Below are 21108 nucleotides of genomic sequence, written 5' to 3' on the forward strand. Positions count from 1 at the left end.
TAAACAGAAGATACCACTCACCTCTTCTGAGACTGTTATTATTAGGACTTTTGTGATGGTCATGCTTATGACATTATATGTTCCTTGTGGACACTTCTTTGTTCTCTGTGTTGGATAACATACCAGAGACTAATAAATAGACAGACACCTACATGTAAAACACCATAATCAGGTAGCAGTAGTTTTACAACATCATGTTACTTTTGGTTTTAAAAACATGAGAATGATGCATCTGGTCATATAGATGCACCAATTTTAGTTTCTATCATCAAACTAAAGCCTTGTTTTATACAAGCACCATGACAGTTTTTCTGATTTTATCCTAATGAAAGCTTTCTGAAGAGTACACATTATGTTCACTTATTAATATCACTGATATGCATTTCATCATATTTTAATACCTACTGAAAGTAATTTGGCACGTTTACTGTTTTCTTCTAAAATGCCTGCTATTCTTGCAAGGGCCTGGCTGGAATTTTAATTATAAGTTGGTTTCCTTTTTTTCCTTCTAAATAAGGACACCACAGATAGTCTGTGCAACTGAATTCTATAAACATGTAGCATTGTGCTAGGTGCTTGAAAACTCAAGTATAAATAAGACATCTGTTTTCAAGATGCTCATAATGAGCTCAGTGATGGACAAGAAGTAACGTAACTAGAAGATAATGTAATAACTACAATACCAGTTATATGAATAAAGCGCTGTAGGAGAAAGGAGTGACAATTTTCGCAGAGGGAGAGGAAGAGAGTCACAGATGGCTTCACAAAGGAAGTGACATTTAAGATAGATCTTAAGAAAAAAACAGGATCTGTACATCATTGAGCAATTCAGCTGCCACACTGTTGCTCCTATATGGTAGACACTGGTTCAGGTACAGGCACACAGTGTGTGGTCTAGGCCCTCAAACAGCTTATACTCTAGGTACATTTTGCCAACCCTAGAGGGAATACAGGTCACTCACTTGCCTACCTCACTCTTTCCACTCTGGCTTCTTTTCATTTCATTTTGCTAAACTAGACTCAAACACCAAAAGGGACTTTAAGTTCTAAGTTATTATTTTTCTTTTTACATTTTTTCATTTCTGATGTAATGGGAAAAGTGATGGTTTGATAAGTCACTGACTACTGGTATTTAGTTCTACCACTTAGCTGTTTCCTTACAACACGTACTTATTCATCAAGCATCATTTATTAAGCCCGTTCTGAGTATCAGTGGGTGCCCAGGAATTGGTATACAAAGATGAAGAAGACTGTCTGGTAGAGGAAACAGAGATGTAAAAATTCAAATGCCATGTGATACCAGTTGAAACTAAGGTTGAAGAAGAGAAGGAGAAATTAATTCTGGTATAGAGGTCAGAGAATAACTCAAAGAGAAGGAGATGCTTTAATTACTCTTTAGCATACTAGAAAGACATTCCAGATGTAAGGAACAGCATGTAAAAATGAACACAGACCCCCAGCAATCAGTAGTGTTGTCCTGTGCTGATTCCCTTTCAGGGGCTCTTGCTTAAGAATCCTGCTTTAGCTCAAGCACAGAAAAGTGAAGTCATTTCCTTTCATGCTTTCTGATTGTAAGATTTTCTGTTCTAATACTGGAGCATTCAATTTCTTTCATGTTGCTCAAGCAAAGAATCTCAACATAATTCTTATTTCCCCACCTAAAAGTGCCAAATACTAACATTTTATTTTCCAATATCACTAAAATATATATTTTGCCTCTAACGCTAAAGAAGAATTTGTGGATAAAGGTATAATTGCAATTATATTCTCATTTAAGTATTCTTCACAACGCTTTATCTAAATACTTGGGGCCAAGTGTATCTCAAAATTCAGAATTTTTTTTTTTTTGGACTTTAGAAAAGAAAAATGGTACACATACTACATTTTACCTAATACCTCCAGGAAGATGTGGGGTAGCAACCTGGACTCAAACACATTAGTCACTCTGTAGTAAACATGTAAATGTTCACTCTAAGAGGAATAAATAAAGATTATAAATAGCCTCATATCAGTTCAGGCCAGGTTTGCTGCCAAATGAGTTATGTGAAACATTTGGTTTCAGAGCTTTTTAGGTTTCAGAATTGTTAACGAGAGATTGTGGTCTTGAATTGTGGCTATCCTCATTTCATAGTTTCAGAAACACATTTAGAGAGATTAATTAACTTGTTCAAGCTGCTTAGCTAGTAAGTAAGGAAGCATTATGGAAACCTAACAGTCTTACTCTGACCTCTGCTAATAACCACTGTCCCATATGCAGCAAGCAAACATTTCACTTTTATTGAGTTGCCAGGTTTTCGCCCAGTAAAAGAGTGGATTAAGGTAACGGAGTATAAAATAGGAGTGTTTTGCTACCGACGCCCCTCCTTTTTGATGATACTGTGAATAGTCTCTGCTTCCTTATCCTCACAGACTTCCTCATTGCTGACTGTCAGTGTGAACTCTGGATGTCCTGCCTTACGTGACAAGTGAACTGTCTCTGTCCTTACAATTCTTCTTGCTTACATGTCTTTGACCCAACTGCTGAACTAACTCCCTGCCCCTGGTTCCTCAATGGGTATTTTCAACCATTGGCCATTCAGAACCCAGTGTGTTGCTTCTCTGGATTTCTTCCCCCAACTCTATTTCATTTCCCTTCCAGCTCTAAATCATTTCTTGCCAGTTTTCTCCCCCAAAAGAAGCTTGTGTTGCTCCCATTGCTAACTTCCCAATCTTTGACTGTATTCGGTTGCTATTCTTTTCTTCATTCCTCTTGGCAATGTGGATCCTTGTATTCTTCCATCAGAATCAGGATGTTAAAATGCAGATTCCTGGACCCACTTTTGACCAATTAAATCAGGACCGCTAGGAGTGGAACCTGGGAATCTACATTTTCATAAGCATGCCACATGGTTTTTAAGCACCACAAGTTCCAGATCAACAGCTTTGTGGTGTAGCAGAGCTAATGATTGCCCTTCCTACGGGATCTGCTCTCATGCTTATAGGCACGAATTTATACAACTTGCACCCTAAGACCAGAGCAAACCATAAACGCCTGACTCCTTGCTCTTCCAAAGTCACATGAAGAAATGTTGCTTGGGAAGTTAATTCAATTAATATGTGAGGTATGCATTAGGGAGAATATATTAAATATACTAATTGCTTGAAAGATAACATGACTAATTTGGCAAAATCCTTGTTTCCATGGCTCAAGTCTCATTTTTCCTCCATCTTCAAACACCGTACCATAATTGGTTTCTTCTAAATTTCTACTCTAATTTATTCTAGCTTGACCTCTGAGCAAAAGATTAAATAGAGTAACAATTGTACTTTCCAAACAAATTTTTCCTGTATAAAGAAGCCAGCTACTTCTAGTGGGGCTTTCTTAAAAGGGTCTGCAACTTCTCTTGTTTTCCCTTAAGCATGAAAACACAGTAAGAACCAGCATCTTATTCTTTAGATAATGAGAATATAATATGAATTATTTTCAGAGAAACACACACACACACACCCCCACACACACACCCCCCAGCAGCACCAGGAAGGAACAGCTAGGAAGCCACTATTAGGGATAGTAACCCAAATGGGATAGTCACCTATTGTTTGAGTCATGTCAGCCCTCACCAGAGACTCCAGGGCATAGATCTATTACCAGACCATCTGCTTGTTCCTCAACTTAGTGTTGAGAAATGAATCGCTAATATAATCACATAGGCAAAATTTTTTTTTTTTTTAACAAATGATAATTCTGGAAATCACACTTACAATTTTGATGAAGGTTGGGCTTACCAAAATAAAGTCTGAATCTAGATTCAAACTATCAGAAAATCAATTTCCACTTATGTCACTGACACAAGTGTCTCCATCATTATCCATCTTTTATTTGAATATGTAAGCTTTCAAATGAGTGTTGAAGTCCTTTAAAGACAAAAACAGCACAGTGCAATGCAGCTACTTCCATTTCAGCCTGCATGGTGACTGCATACATTTGAGACAGTGCTTTTACAGATGGTCATAAACTATCAAAACTATCATGCCAGAAAAAATTGACTTGATATATTTACATTGGATGAGTGTAAAGTTATTTGTGACTTTTTTTAGTTATGAACAATCTTAGGATATTGATGGTCATTGATAAAGGCAAGAACACTCACGTCTAAATACTTGCAGACTCAGTTTATGATAATATGATTAGTTATACTAACAATGCTGCTTAGGAACAGTCTTGCTAATTATAATATTATAAATATTAATGTCACCCAGGCTTTTTGTTTGATTGCCACTCATGGAGTCATTCATCATGATAGTTTTCTGGAATCCACATTGTAAGATTTTATTTCCTTCTCCCTTTTGTTTTTCATCACTGGACTTGCAGTCATACACATTATTCCCCAAGAAGCCCTTATTTGGGGCTGTTTAGAGAGAAATAGTGATATTTCCCATTAAAACTAGCCAAATGTAAATCGTTACATGATGTTTCTCTTATTCTTTCTGAGTCCCTAACCCTGCCATCCAAGGCAGAGTACCCAGGGTTTTTGTTTTCCAGTCTTTTTCATGTGACCTGTTTCAAGTAAAGATTCATTTGAATTATTAAATGCTTCCTTAAAGAATCTTTTTATGCTTGCCTCTCTTTTTTTAAAGTTAATTATTGATGTAGTGACAAGCTGAAAAGACTAAGAATTATAATTTTTTCCTCCCCTCATTCAGGACTCAAGAAACGTCTTCTGACAATGGTTGTCTATTTAGAATAATACAAAGGAAATACAAAGGCGAAATGCTGAATGTTGTTTTAGAAAAGATTTGCTAAAATCACTGTATTATACAAAATGTAAATGTAGTGTATATTTCTCTGAAAATAGCAGTTAGTGAGAAAGTTGGGACATAACCTTTTGAGCCCAGGTTTAACCACACAGCAGAAGCAGTTACAAAAGATACTGATTAGACTTTAATTTTAAAAACTTCATCATATTATTCAGGGCTCCAGTGATTTGATTGTCTTGAAAATAGAAAGGTAATGTTATAATTTCCAGAGCTTGTTAAAGAATAAAGAAATTTCCAGCCTCCCACTGGAAAGCATGCCAGTCATCACCACAGTAAGCAAGAATTTGGAGGCACTTTACACTATAAACTTCAATCTTTTTCTTTTATATGACCCTGTGTTATGTTGGTTTCATAAAAATGTAACTCAGAGACCTATCGTATAGTTGTAATCAAGCCTCCTTCAGAACGATTCTACTGCAGAAATCACATCCAACTGGCACTGTGTTTCCTCTGTTAGTGAGATGGTGGGAGGGCAAACAAAACCTGAAATAAAAAGGTGAAAAAGGCAGAGTTCTCAAGGACAACCCAGGAGAGGTGACCACATACCTTTCCCACAAGTTCAGCAATACGAGGAACTGGTTTCCCTTTCTGGTGACTCTCGGTAGCTGGACTCTGCCCGTCCCAGTCTTGTAGTTCTTCAATGCTTTTCAGATAAAGCAAGGCTTTGAGGCCAGTGCAGTAGTCTTGAATGACAGTGAAATCCTGATTCTGAACAGCACTGCATACCTAGAAAAGATGGAGCAACCAACTAAATGTCAAACTAAGAGCTAATTCTCCAAACAGTCTCACTTTTCATACTAGTCGACACAATTTATTTTATATGCCAGGCACTGTTCAAGCATGACACGGGTCAATCACTGCCTGGAGGGGATGGGAGTGGTAGGGAGGGAAGCACGACCAAAGGAGACTTTCATGGACTGTGAATACTTTCATCAGCTTGATATGGTGATGGTCTCATAGGTATACACGTATTTCAAAACAGACTGTACATTTTATATTATTTTTTTCTTCATATTTTATAATTACCTTTTATTGTGTTCTGTTAAGTGACCAGAGGGTTTTTCAAGACAAAGATGCTTACAAATTAAGTTATTATTATTAAATGCCTTAAGCCTCATATTAAGTTTAGACCGTCACTGGAAAATTTTGGTAAATAATATGCAGTATATAAGCATTAGACATAGTTTAATATATTTTAAATAGATTGCTTACACATCTGTAAGCACAAACGAGACCTGAAATTTTTTTTTTAGAACTTTTATTGAGATACAGTTAACATACAATAAACTGCACATATTTAGAGCGTACAATTTGGTATCCCAGACTGTACATTTTAAATATGTATGGTTTACTGTATGTCAGGTATAGTCAGTATGGCTATAAAAAATTAGGTCCAACCAGTAGAATTTCCAAGGAGTTAAATTTAGCACAACATAAGAATGGACATTTTTTTTTTTAATTTTATTTATTTATTTATTATTTTTTTGGGGGTACACCAAGTTCAATCAACTGTTTTTATACACATATCCCCGTATTCCCTCCCTTCCTTGACTCCCCCCTCCCCGAGTCCCCCCCACCCTGCCCGCCCCAGTCCTCTAAGGCATCTTCCATCCTCGAGTTGAACTCCCTTTGTTATACAACAACTTCCCACTGGCTATCTACTTTACAGTTGGTAGTATATATATGTCTGTGCTACTCTCTCGCTTAGAATGACATTTTAACGCTCTCATTTCACCTCCGTTGAGATGTGCTGCCCGGAGGTAGTTCCCAGGTCTGGAGGTGGTCATGCAGGCTGGAGGGCTGCTCATCCGTTAACAGAGCCCTCATGTATCACTGCCTCCCTCTTCAGCCTCATCTATTACTGTTCTCCTTTGTCTTCACTATGCTCCAGTCACCCAGGTCTTTCCTCTTTTCCTTGAATTTGCCACATTATTTCTTTCCCTAAAGACCTCCTAAGATCTCACTGCCTAGAAGACCCTTCCCTTCTACCTATGGCTAACAGCTCAGCTTCCGCCTCAGGGGAAATAACGCTTCTTCAAGGAGGCCTCCAGGAGCCCCAAATAAGTTAAGGCCTTCTTTTTTATTTTTTTTTCTTTTTTTAATTAATTAATTTGTTTATTGGCTGTGTTGGGTCTTCGTTGCTGCACACGGGCTTTCTCTAGTTGCGGCAAGCCGGGGCTACTCTTTGTTACACTGCGCAGGCTCCTCATTGAGGTGGCTTCTCCTGTTGCGGAGCATGAGCTCTAGGCAAGTGGGCCTCAGTAGTTGCAGCACATGGCCTCAATAGTTGTGGCTCACAGACTCAAGAGCACAGGCTCAATAGTTGTGGAACACGGGCTTAGTTGCTCCACAGCATGTGGGATCCTCCCGGAGCAGGGCTCGAACCCATGTCCCCTGCATTGGCAGGTGGACTCTTACCCACTGCACCACCTAGGAATTCCCAAGGCCTTCTTTAACTCATACATTTTTGACTTCTAACTCTTGCAAGATTATTTGACTGACAGCTCCTTCTGGCAACAAACTGAAGCTTCAGGAGGGAAGAACCTGTACCTATTTTGGTCAACATATTATTCCCAGTGACCAGCACAGGATTTGTCATTTATTCTGCTCTTAATAAGTATATGTTGAATGAATGCATAATTCAGAAGAGATTTTTTTAAGTTGAGTGACCATTTGTTAGAAAATAGATTTAATTCTAGAGTTAAGGAAGGTTGAATCTGAGAAATTAGAATCCTTCAAATAAAAACATACTTGAAAGCCTGTGTTAGGATTTGAGTTAGAGCTTGAATGTGGTGGATTTAGAGAAACACTTCCAGGTTAATTATTTACAAAGATACTTCTCCAATTTTGATACCACACATAATCTCCAGAGACTCATTTACAATCGCCGGTAGGACCTCTTCACCTATATAGCCCAACATCACTTCAAACAAATGTTACCATATAGAATTCAACACCTCTCCTCAGCCATATTTCAAATCAATCCAAAGAAACAACCACCCAAACAAAACTAAGCAAAGCAAAACTCACTCCTATCTCGTTTTCCCAGATGTTAAGTTCTTAGCATATATAATAGTTCCCAGTGATTGCAGCCAATAAAGAAAAACCATGTCATACATGAATGTAGATGAAGAAATACCTAAAGATAGGAGAATAAATCACATTCTATTTCAAGGTCTCTTAAAGCCTTCTGGGTCTTTAATTAATATACTTTATCATAATCCTCATGCCTAGCACACTACCTGATACCTAGCTCTTGCTAGGCTGCTTGAGAAAATTTATTGAAAACACACTATGGGGTTCCAGAATAGGGAATGGGAAGTAGACAGAGCCAGAGAAAGGGCAGGAAAAATATATACCTAGGAGTTCTCAACAAAAAGTGGTAGTGATTTCTTAATGTATATGAAAAAGAAGACCAAGTGTGGAATGCTGGGAATACAAGCATTTAAAAAGAAGGCTGGGACTTCCCTGGTGGCACAGAGGTTAAGAATTTGCCTGCCAATGTGGGGGACATGGGTTCGATCCCTGGGCCGGGAAGATCCCACATGCCATGGAGCAACTAAGCCCGTGTGCTACAACTAGTGAGCCTGCATGCTGCAACTACTGAGCCTGCATGCTGCAACTACTGAAGCCTACGCACCTAGAGCCCGTGCTCCCCAACAAGAAAAGCCACTGCACTGAGAAGCCTGCATGCCGCAACTAGAGAAAGCCCGTTTGCACAGCAACTCAGACCCAATGCAGCCAGTAAATAAATAAATTGGTAAATTTAATAAAAAATAAAATAAATAAATAAAAAGAAGGCTAAGGAAGACCATGAAGGACACTAACCAGAAGAGATCCAAGACAGTATCACAGAAGATGGCAAATGCTGCAAGAAGGTCAATAACATCAGAGGTGAAAAGTGATCATTAAATTTACCAATCAAAAACATTAGCATTTATGGGGGAGAAGCTTTGTAACAGGGCAGAAGCCATATTATGGAGAGTTGAAGAATGGATGAGGGTTGAGGAAGTGATGCTATGAAGACAGACTGCTCTGATGAGAAGTTTGGTTCACGTAAGAGAGAGAGGAGAGCTACAGTTTTAGGTAGGAGAATTTTGTATCTTATTTTTATAAGGATGGAAATAGCTATGTTTTAGGGGAATGTGGCCATTTTATATTTCAGAATAGGACAGAATGGCTTCTGTATATTAAATTTATGTCAAAATTGGCTGAATGATGGTGTGATAAGAAGAAAACAACATAATATCTCACATGAGGTGAGCTCCTACTATGGGCCACACACTCTGTTAAACACTTTTTGGCCAACCCAATATTATACCATTTAGTCCTCAAAATTTACCTATGCTAAAAGGTAGGTTTAATTTTTAGCCTTATTTTACAGATGAGGGAAGTGAGATGCAGAGACATTAAATGCCTTGCCCCAGGCAGGCCACATGGTTAGAAATTGGATTATACTGCATAATTCATGACCATGCAGTCTAGGTGACTAAGATATAGACATTCATGGAAGAAAAACTCTTTTCATGTAACTACGATAATCTTTTCCATGAACCAAACACTTGTAAGTATATGTTTTTAAATGATCAATTATTTTCAACCCAAACGTACCTATTGTTTTGAAAAATCGATACTGCTAGATAAAAATTGTCAGTCCACCCGTTTTATTGACTTCTTACTTGTATAGTGTGAGTAAAAACAAGGCAAAACCAAAAAGTAGAAATAAAAACCTATCATTTACTATTGTGAAGGGCTGTATGTTACCACCATGTAGGAAAGAACATTGAATAAGCACTAAATATAGAGAAGAATATTTTCTAGGAAGTCCATTTATATCACCTAAAAAGATCTGTTTCTCAGGAGGAACAATTTGAGCATTAATTAGGCCTGTTATAACTTTCTTAGAGTTGATTTTCTTTTCAGAACAATTATAAAGAACATCATTAAAATTTCCTCCACAGGATTTTTTTTTTAACTGTAAAAGTCAACTGATGCTTTACTTAATCTTCTTTGTTCACTGTTAAATTCTATTTTTTGTAGTATATGTTAATGGGTACACTTTTACTATAATTTTAAAAAAGCTCCCCATATGAACATAAGAAATCAGATTTTGAAAATCACATCATGTCTTGTAACTTATGGGATGTTCATGACTGTTGTGAAAACACGCTGCTAGAAGAACTCTAGACACGCTGCAATGTATGAATAGTCAAGTTTAATCTCAGTCCTCCCTTTTCCAGTGAGAAGATACAAGAGCCACTACTTCTGTTAATCCACAAACATGGCACAATTTGTATAGAGTAGACTCAGCCAAGTGGTGCTGGAGTGATCAAAAAGTAGACTTGTGTATTTTAACTATAGAAGAACATGTGGGGCTAAAGGCTAAAAAGGCTCCCTCTTTTCTACCTCTTGTATGCACTTTCACATAATTGGGAGCTACACTGAGTATATGAAGGGGACACAGAACTTGAAGAGGGAGGAGAGACTACCAGGTAGTGACTGAACATGGCCGGGATGGTGTGCTATGCTGGAAACCGTGGACGCCACCATCAGGCGTGGGTGTAAGAGGGCATGACTTCAGATATGTTTCATCATAAAGCAAATGTCACACTATTTATATACGTTTTTTAAGTGAGTATTTTAATTTTTACTTTCCATAAGATTAAACATTAATTTTTCTGATAGAATTTCTAATAATAGAAGCTTTCATACTGATCTTTTTAAAAATATTTATACATATACATATATACACGTTATCTGAGGGTCTTGCTAAAATGCAGATTCTATTTCTGTAGGTTTGGAGTGAGGTCCAAGATTCTGCATTTGTGACAAACTCCCAGGTGGTGCTGATGTTACTGGACTACACTTAGAATAGCCAGGATTTAAGCACCGGTGGGGATGAATCTCATCTTATCCTGAAATGCTGTCTGCAAAGTAAATTTCTTCCAGACAAATAATTTCTTGATTTTTACCATTACATTGTAGCAACATTTTCATGGCCCTTTAAAGAAGCACTACTTATAATAATGTCACATCTGAAAAAACAAGAGTAATTTTCTGATGAAATAGTAATGTGACCCAAAATAAATCTTAGGATGCAAGCATACCATTGGGAACAGAGCCTTGTCCATGGGATTTGATGGTCAGAAAATGGATTTGCTCAGAAAGGTGACTTGTTCTTACCTAACCTGCACTGAGGGCTTTATGTCTTTCTCAAAGGTAAATGGTTCCTTTTAAAACTCCAAACATGTAGCTGCTATTCCTAAATGGGTGTATTTTATATGACATCTCTTAATTGTTTGTTTAATGGCTCTGATTAGGACTCTTAATAGCTGTTAACATGTTTGCTCAGTATAATTTGTAAGTTCTTTATGGTGAAGGCTGGTTTATCTTTCTTCGCAGCAGGGCATCAGGTGCCATTATAAGGATCATTGCCACCATTAATTATTTCCATAAGCGCAAATCTCCCGACAGTGAGCTGCTCTAAATAGGGGCCCTTGGATTCTCAGCAGGACCAGCCCTGTGCAGGGGCTGAGTAGGTGGTGGCCCTCTGTGCAGCCTGACTTGAGGTGTACCATAAAGCTCCCATGGCCACCGAACAGTCTCCTCCAGAGGTCTGACACAGTGCCCTGAATTTTCACTCTAGGTGCAAGCACATTTAAGTGAAGCCTGTCTATGCAATGCAACTGTAAAAATACCTGGGAGGGGACAGAGGGCTGAGGGGTGCTATTCCTTTCTCATTAAATGAGATTCACCATATTAGTAGTAAACTACCTATTTATGGGGATTTATATTTTAAAAGTCTCCTTTACATACATTATTTCTTCCAATAGTCAGAGTAAAACTACAAATTAGGCAGGAGAGAGGATGGCATTTTTATTTTAACACTGGAAAGAGCTTGGACTCGAAGAATTATTTTGAAACGCAACAAGGTTTTTAAATAGGGAACTTGAAGTATTAGACACAACTCAGATGAACTCATGATCATAATGATTCCTTTCCATTTCTTACCATGTAGATGGACAAACTACACTCCAGGTCTCAGAGATGTGCGCTACCTGACTGGAAGTGAGTAAAATATCTGTACGTGTTTACAATTTAAGTCCAAAGTAGTCTCAAAGTTTCTGTAAATTCATTAGTAAGAGGAATATTGGAGAGTAAATACGTTTAAGCAAAAATGGAAATTCTTCTGCAATGCTTACCACATTCCAAAAAATACTAATAACAGAGTCATATGCGGCTAGAAGAAGTTCAAGAATATTCCATGAAATGAACCATAGATGATACCCTGAATAAGGAGGATTAGCCACCCAATTCTTAAAAGATTTCCCAGAAAAAGAAAAAAAAAAGTGATCCTATGACCTCCCTTTACCAATCTATTGATAAAGGGTTAATCTGTTTAAGCAATGTAAAACACCTGCAATATTTTACTTAGTGCTTTATTGTTTTCAAAGACAAAAGGAAATTTAGACCTTTTTCAGACCAGCCTCCTTGTTTTACAGATTAGGAGTCCAGAAAGGTTAAATAAATTGTCCGTGGTCACACACAGCTGGAGGCAGTGCTGGTCTCCCCACCTGGTCTGAAGCTTTCTGGCTAAGGCACTGCCTTCCAAATATCATCACTTATTCCATACACCAATTCTGAGAGGAAGACAGAGAAGGTACTATTAAATGTTTAATGAAGAAATGGAAACTAAACATTGAATGCTATGTCCCAACTCAAAAGATTAGTAGGTGGTAGAGTCAATGGTCAGATTCAGATCTTCTGACCTCTGCTTTTATCTTATTTCCTTAAATTCCAAAATCTTAACTGTAATGTCTTACACAGTTAAATATGCTCATATTTATAATTTTCATAAGAAGCACATTATTAAAAATGATTTGAAATATATTATTTAATGAATAATAGCAGAAATCCACAGATTTTTAAAAGGGTCTTAATAATTAGATGACTACTTGAAGGTTTACTATTAAAACTGGAAAACAGACCTCTACTGTCGTTGGATAAAAATGCGGTTTCCAATTTCATTTGTTCACACCCACTGATTAAAAACATTGGATTTTCCCAAGGCATGGAATCTGTAATTCCTCACTGAATTGAGTTCTGATCAGTATTAACAAACCTGTATAAAACTACATTGTACTTTTTAAACCAGTGTACAATACATACTATTAAAGTAATAATTCAGAATAACAATATCCCCCTATGAGGTTTTGGTACTACATAAACATGGCACTGCTTACTAGAATTCATGAATAAAACACCAAAATTATAATTTTATAAAGCTATAGGTGAAAAGACAGCCCCTGGAGATACACAGTACATAGGGAGCTAGACAGGGATGTATTTGTATATCCACATAAACCACAAATCTTAGTTGTTCTATCATATTAGTTTCCATTTGTTTTAGCTGTACAACATCAAAGTTGTGATGTCCCTATATATTGCATTTAGCAGTAATGTAACGGACTACGTGAAGAAATCAAAGTGAGAGTTTCTAAGTAGTTTCCTGGCAATTGAGACAGCAGGCTCTTTCATCTGCTCTGTAACTGTAGCAGTGCATTGATTTAAACTCCTTCTGAGATCTCAAATGCTTTTATACTCTTAGGTATCTCAAGCAGCTTTTTTTTTTTCTTCGAAGTGATAGAATTCTAGCATTCAGCAGAATACCATCTTGTTTCCCCCAAAAGGAAAGGGCTTATTTCAGATTTGCTACTAAACTGCACAGGATCACTAAGTAAAATAGCTGTCCAAATGCCATCCTATTAAGAAATCTGGCTTTGAGTTCAGTTTTCTATGTACTGACCATGGCAAATTGGATTGGGGAAGAGAAGAACCACAAACAGCCCCACAGATGTTTTTTCAAAGGTTCAGCTTAGAAAAAGCCCAATGGATAAGCAGTTAAGCTTATTAATTTTTTTTCAAAGTTGTCCTTTAATTGCTACTCATTGATAAATCCTAAAGGTATAGGAGTCAATTTGTTTTGTTTTGTATATCATCTATTTCATTGTTGATTACATTACTCATCCTCTTGTCTAGCCTTTTAAATTACATATTTTCTGACAAATTCTGAGTTTTTGAATGCCTCCTTTTTCCCCAATCAAGAAGGAATTTTATGGAGCTTGAAAGGCTATTTTTCAATGTCCATCTGTGGTCATTCTCTATCTGATTAATTTCTTAACCCCCATTCAGCTGAAGACAGACTAAAGAGAATAAAGTGTTTCCAAGGTATTTTACAGTGGGATCCAGACCGCATTTTGCCAACGAGAATACATTCATCTACTCTCCAAGTATTTTCTCACAGGCAGCACTGGTGATGGCCCTCACTTGACTATTATTCAGAGCAGCAATGTGGGGCTGATCTCAGTCACAGTTTGTTGATGACGCAACCTGACTGAAGATGACCTCGGCTAATTAATCCCCCACATGAAGCCACTGGGTTTTTTTTTTTTTTTTTTTTTTGGTCATGTGGCGTGGCATGTGGGATCTTAGTTCCCCGACAAGGGATCGAATCCATGCCCCTTGCAGTGGAAGCGCAGAACCTTAACCACTGGACCTCCAGGGAAGTCCCTGGCCTGGGCTGATTTGTCAAAGGGATGTGCCCTGCAGTTGAGACTGCCTCTGCCCCCCGCCCCTTGTCTTGTCCTTTACAAAGTCAGTTCCAATTGGACTCAGATCTCAGCGATGAACTGAACCAAGAAATAATAATAAAGAACTGCACAGAGACACAACACCTCTGTCTGCTTTTTATGAGGGGCTAGAAATAAAATGGGTGAGCCAGGCAGAACATGTAGGGCCAAAGAATGCAGACTGCTGCCCTGCCTCTTCAAAAACACTGCTGTTGATGACCTTGCTTCCCCACAAAGATAAATACAAGACTGAAAATACAGAGGCAAGACCTGGAGTCTTCTGCACATCAGGGTCTTATGCAGCCCATTCTTTGGTTAGGGGCTATGGCTGCAGTTTGAGGAAGCTCACTTTTGCTTCAGAAGCAGTAGGATTTTTCTACTAAAAAAAAATTCTCACCATCCTGGGCTATTGCTGTGATGCAGCATCAGTTACCACAGTAATTTTCAATTACTCTGCAGTAACACAGGTGGTGGTGCAAGGGTTTCATGTAGCGTTGTGCAAGCTCAGCACCTCCCATGATCAAAGTGGGACAAGAAAAGGAAACTAAATATCCAAACAATAGCTGTCAGATGACTAAAATCCATAATTTTAGGCAATCTCTCTTTTTCAACAGAGTCAACACAGCTGCAAAAACTTGACTTACAATATCATTTACTAAAATGCCACATGGGGTTTGGACGACAGAAGGAGAATAAGTCATAATGCCTAAAAAGGAAATGTCTATTGGGCAAATTATCCCATGGAAAATTTTTTATGGACTTTGAAGATGGATAAAGGTATGTAGTTATTCAACAATATAAGCAGACATTCATCATTCCAAGAAAAAAGGATTATTTGCCTGCAATGAGAAAAATGTTAATAGCATGTCAAACAACACTGTCCACTTCTCAACTCAAAGCACTCACAGTTCAGTAGTTGATTTTATGGTTAATCTATTATTGATAAAAACACAAATTTGTGAGAGTAGTGTGTAGCTATTATCAGTGAGTCAAGAATCTTGACTGAGTTGCTGATATAGTCTGGGACAAAAAAAGTTAGACAAAGCTCCATTGATTAAGAGTGAATACTCTACTTATAGAGTTAAGTGCTATAGAAAAAAAACCCTACCAGTGTTCAAGTTAATATACTGAAAGCACTTGTATTTACTGATGGAAGGCTGGAAAAGCAAAGCAAAAAGGTTTGTATTTTTAAAAAAGATGTGTTCTTTTTAAACATTAAAGACCTAAAGACAAACAACATTAAAGATTTGTTATTAATTCCTTTACTATACAGATAAAAAACATGAGACTCACAAAGTTTGTGACATTGTGGAAAAAGCAGGGAAATAAACTGTATGCTAGGTTTATATTGTTTGAAATTAATGAATACCAAGAACCTGAAAACAAAATGCCTGGCTTTCACGCTTCCACAGATGGATCACTGGAAAATGGTTACAGATGAATGAATGCAATGATCAAACAAGCAGTTTTATTTCTGCATTTCTCACTAAAAGGGCACATATTTTATGAGTTGTGAGTCTGACAGTTAACCTGAAAGATTACAAACACCAGTAAAAGTTCTAGGCTGAGGGCTTTAGGAGGATGCTCAGAGGTGACCATATGATTTACCATCAAAACTATGACACTTGAGAGTAAACAGGGAAATTATTCATGAAAACACCAGGACAATCAGCATAAATTAAAATTGTCCTAGACAAACCTAGATCTATGATTTCCTTACTTATTAGAGAGTTTTCTCCCCATGTTTAGATTGGAGGGAGATTTCAGCTTATCCTCATGGAATCCTTTCTAAAATGCTCTGTCACTTTTTTGTCTTGGTTTAATATTCTGGTCCTTTAGGTACTTATGCAGGCCTCAGAACATTAACACTGTATTGAAGTCAGAGGGCCTTTATTGCTTAAGTAGGGATTTGGAATCTTGGAAACCTGACTTGATCCAGATAGCCGGAGGTTTAAAGGGGCCCTCTCAGCCTCCAAGGGTGTTTTGGCATAATAAGAACTCAAGAAGAACAGAAACAATAAGGATTGTCCGAAATCTGAATCTTGTAAGCCAGACAAAACCACCCTTAAAGTTGGAAAAATATGACATATTTTACATAGTTAATAGTCTGTTCTTTTGTAGCTATCATTTTTTTTCTTTTTTTTTTTAGAACTTTTATTGAGATACAGTTATACAATAAACTGCATATATTTAGAGTGTACAATTTGGTATCCCAATCTCCCAATTCATTCCCCCCCAACCCTCCCCGCTTTCCCCACTTGGTGTCCATATGTTTGTTCTCTACATTTGTGTCTCTATTTCTGCCTTGCAAACAGGTTGGTTTGTACCATTTTTCTATAGTCCACATATATGTGTTAATATACAATATTTGTTTTTCTCTTTCTGAATCACTTCACTCTGTATGACAGTCACCAAGTCCATCCATGTCTCTAGAAATGTCCCAGTTTCCTTGCTTTTTACAGATGAGTAATATTCCATTGTATATATGTACCACATCTTTTTTATCCATTCATCTCTTGATGGACATTTAGGTTGTTTCCATGACCTGGCTATTGTAAATAGTGCTGCAATGAACATGGGAGTACATGCGTCTTTTTGAATGATGGTGTTCTCTGGGTATATGCCCAGCAGTGGGATTGCTGGGACATATGGTAACTCTATTTTTAGTTTTGCAAGGAACCTGCATACTGTTCTCCACAGTGGCTGTATCAATTTACATTCCCACCGACAGTGCAAGAGCGTTCCCTTTTCTCCACACCCTCTCCAGCATTTATTGTTTGTAGATTTTCTGATGATGCCCATTCTGACCGGTGTGAGGTGATACCTCATTGTTTTGATTTGCATTTCTCTAATGATTAGTGATGTTGAGCAGCTTTTCATGTGCCTCTTGGCCATCCGTATGCCGTCTTTGGAGAAATGCCTATTTAGGTCTTCTGCCCATTTTTGGATTGGGTTGTTTGTTTTTTTGATATTGAGCTGGATGAACTGTTGATATATTTTGGAGATTAGTCCTTTGTCTGTTGATTCGTTTGCAAATATTTTCTCCCATTCTGAGTGTTGTCTTTTCATCTTGCTTATAGTTTCCTTTGCTGTGCAGAAGCTTTTAAGTTTCATTAGGTCCCACTTATTTATTTTTGGTTTTATTTCCATTATTCTAGGGAGTGGATCAGAAAAGATCTCACTGTGATTTGTGTCAAAGAGTGTTCTTCCTATGCTTTCCTCTAGGAGTTTTATAGTGTCTGGTCTTACATTTAGGTCTTTTATCCATTTGGAGTTTATTTTTGTGTTTGGTGTTAGGGAGGGTTCTAATCTCATTCTTCTCCATATAGCTGTCCCGTTTTCCCAGCACCACTTATTGAAGAGGTTGCCTTTTCTCCATTGTATATCCTTGCCTCCTTTGTCATAGATTAGTTGACCATAGTTTATCTCAGGACTTTCTATCCTGTTCCATTGATCTATATTTCTGTTTTTGTGCCAGTACCATACTGTCTTGATCACTGTAGCCTTGTAGTATAGCCTGAAGTCAGGAAGCCTGATTCCATCAACTCCTTCTTTCCTTCTCAAGATGGCTTTGGCCATTCGGGGTCTTTTGCGTTTCCATACAAATTGTAAAATTTCTTGTTCTCATTCTGTGAAAAATGCCATTGGTAATTTGATGGGGATTGCATTGAATCTGTAAATTGCTTTGGGTAGTATAGTCATTTTCACAATGTTGATTCTTCCAATCCAAGAACATGGTATGTCCCTCCATCTGTTTGTGTCTTCTTTGATTTCTTTCATGAGTGTCTTATAGTTTTCTGAGTACAGGTCTTTTACCTCCTTGGTTAGGTTTATTCCTAGGTATTTTATTCTTTTTGTTGCAATGGTGAATGGTATTATTACCTTAATTTCTCTTTCTGCTCTTTCATTGTTAATGTATAGAAATGCAAGAGATTTCTGTGTGTTCATTTTGTATCCTGCAACTTTACCAAATTCATGGATTAGCTTGAGTAGTTTTCTGGTGGCATCTTTAGGATTTTCTATGTATAATATCATGTCATCTGTGAACAGTGACATTTTACTTCTTTTCCAATTTGGATTCCTTTTCTTTCTTTTTCTTCTCTGATTGCTTGGCCAGGACTTCCACAACTATGTTGAATAGTAGTGGCAAGAGTGGACATCCTTGTCTTGTTCCTGATCTTAGAGGGAATGCTTGCAGTTTTTCACCATTGAGAAGGATGTTTGCTGTGGGTTTGTCATATATGGCCTTTATTATGTTGAGGTAGTTTCTCTCTATGCCCAGCTTCTGGAGAGTTTTTATTATAAGTGGGTGTTGAATTTTGTCAAAACCTTTTTCTGCATCTATTGAGATGATCATGTGGTTTTTATCCTTCAATTTGCTAATATGGTGTATCACATTGATTGATTTGCGTATATTGAAGAATCCTTGCATTCCAGGGATAAACCCCACTTAATCATGGTGGATGATCCTTTGAATGTGTTGTTGGATTCTGTTGGCTAGTATTTTGTTGAGGATTTTTGCATCTAAATTCATCAGTGATATTGGTCTGTAATTTTCCTTTTTTGCAGTATCTTTGTCTGGTTTTGGTATCAGGGTGATGGTGGCCTCATAGAATGAGTTTGGGAGTGTCCCTTCCTCTGCAATTTTTTGGAAGAGTTTGAGAAGGATGGGTCTTAGCTCTTCTCTAAATGTTTGATAAAATTCACCTGTGAATCCATCTGGTCCTGGACTTTTGTTTGTTGGGAGATTTTTAATCACAGTTTCAATTTCATTCCTTGTGATTGGTCTGTTCATATTTTCTCTGTCTTACTGATTCAGTTTTGGAAGGTTATACCTTTCTAAGAATCTGTCCATTTCATCCATTTTGTCCATTTGATTGGCATATAGTTGCTTGTAGTAATCTCTTATGGTGCTTTTTATTTCTGCGGTGTCTGTTATAACTTCTCCTGTTTTCTTTCTAATTTTATTGATTTGAGTCCTCTCCCTCTTTTTCTTGATGAGTCTTGCTAGAGGTTTATCGATTTTATTTATCTTCTCAAAGAACCAGCTTTTAGTTTTACTGATTTTTGCTATTGTTTTCTTTGTCTCTATTTCATTTATTTCTGCTCTGATCTTTATGATTTCTCTACCTCTACTAACTTTGGGTTTTGTTTGCTCTTCTTTCTCTAGTTTCTTTATGTGTAAGGTTACATTGTTTATTTGGGATTTTTCTTGTTTCTTGAGGTAGGATTGTATTGCTATAAACTTCCCTCTTAGAATTGCCTTTGCTGCATCCCATAAGTTTTGGATCATTGTGTTTTCATTGTCATTTGTCTCTAGGTATTTTTTGATTTCCTCTTTGATTTCTTCAGTAATTTCTTGGTTATTTAGTAGCGTATTGTTTAGCCTCCATGTGTTTATGTTTTTTACAGTTTTTTTTCCTGTAATTGATTTCTAATCTCAGTGTTGTGGTCAGAAAAGATGCTTGAAATGATTTCAATTTTCTTGAATTTACCAAGGCTTGATTTATGACCCAAAATGTGATCTATCCTGGAAAATGTTCCATGTGCATTTGAGGGGAATGTGTACTCTGCTGTTTTCGGATGTAATGTCCTATAGATATCTATTAAATCAAGCTGATTTATTGTGTCATTTAAAGCTTGTGTTTCCTTATTAATTTTCTGTCTGGATGATCTGTCCATTGGTGTCAGTGGGGTGTTAAAGTCCCCCACTATGATTGTGTTACTGTCGATTTCTTCTTTCATAGTTGTTAGCATTTGCCTTATGTATTGAGGTGCTCCTATATTGGGTGCAGATATATTTATAATTGTTATCTCCTCTTCTTGGATGGATCCCTCGATCTTTATGTAGTGTCCTTTCTTGTCTCTTGTAACATTTTTTATTTTAAAGTCTATTTTATCTGATATGAGTATCGCTACTCCAGCTTTCTTTTGATTTTCATTTGCATGCAATATCTTTTTCCATCCCCTCACTTTCCATCTGTATGTGTGCCTAGGTCTGAAGTGGGTCTCTTGGAGACAGCATATATATGGGTCTTGTTTTTGTATCCATTCAGCCAGTCTGTGTCTTTTGGTTGGTGCATTTAGTCCATTTACATTCAAGGTAATTATTGATATGTATGTTCTAGTACCATTTTCTTAATTGTTTTGTTTTCTTTTTGTAGGTCCTTTTCTTCTCTTATATTTCCCGCTTTGAGAAGTTCCTTTAGCATTCATTGTAGGGCTGGTTTGGTGGTGCTGAATTCTCTTAGCTGTTGCTTGTCTGTAAAGCTTTTGATTTCTCTGTCAAATCTGAATGAGATCCTTGCTGGGTAGAGTATTCTTGGTTGTAGCTTCTTCCCTTTCATCACTTGAAGCATATCATGCCACTCCCTTCTGGCTTGCAGAGTTTCTGCTGAGAAATCAGCTGTTAACCTTATGGGAATTCCCTTGTATGTTATTTGTCGTTTTTCCCTTGTTGCTTTTAATAATTTTTCTCTGTCTTTAATTTTTGTCAATTTGACTACTATATGTCTTGGTATGTTTCTCCTTGGATGTATCCTGCCTGGGACTCTCTGCACTTCCTGGACTTGGGTAGCTATTTCCTTTCTCATGTTAGGGAAGTTTTCAACTATAATCTCTTCCAGTATTTTCTCGGGTCCTTTCTCTCTCTCTTCTCCTTCTGGGACCCTTATAATGTGAA

General features: G+C 37.4%; 1 protein-coding gene across 1 annotated transcript in view; it reads right to left on the reverse strand.

Annotated features, from left to right (window-relative positions):
* The window catches only part of DPYD (dihydropyrimidine dehydrogenase), an 807016-nt gene that overhangs the window by 109410 nt on the left and 676498 nt on the right, over positions 1-21108 (reverse strand). Inside the window, exon 20 of the mRNA XM_057718457.1 lies at positions 5344-5523. Within this exon, the coding sequence (XP_057574440.1) occupies positions 5344-5523 (180 nt within the window). The remainder of the gene's footprint in view (positions 1-5343; positions 5524-21108) is intronic.

This window comes from Hippopotamus amphibius, chromosome 1 (genome assembly GCF_030028045.1).
Source record: "Hippopotamus amphibius kiboko isolate mHipAmp2 chromosome 1, mHipAmp2.hap2, whole genome shotgun sequence".
Taxonomy (NCBI): domain Eukaryota; kingdom Metazoa; phylum Chordata; class Mammalia; order Artiodactyla; family Hippopotamidae; genus Hippopotamus; species Hippopotamus amphibius.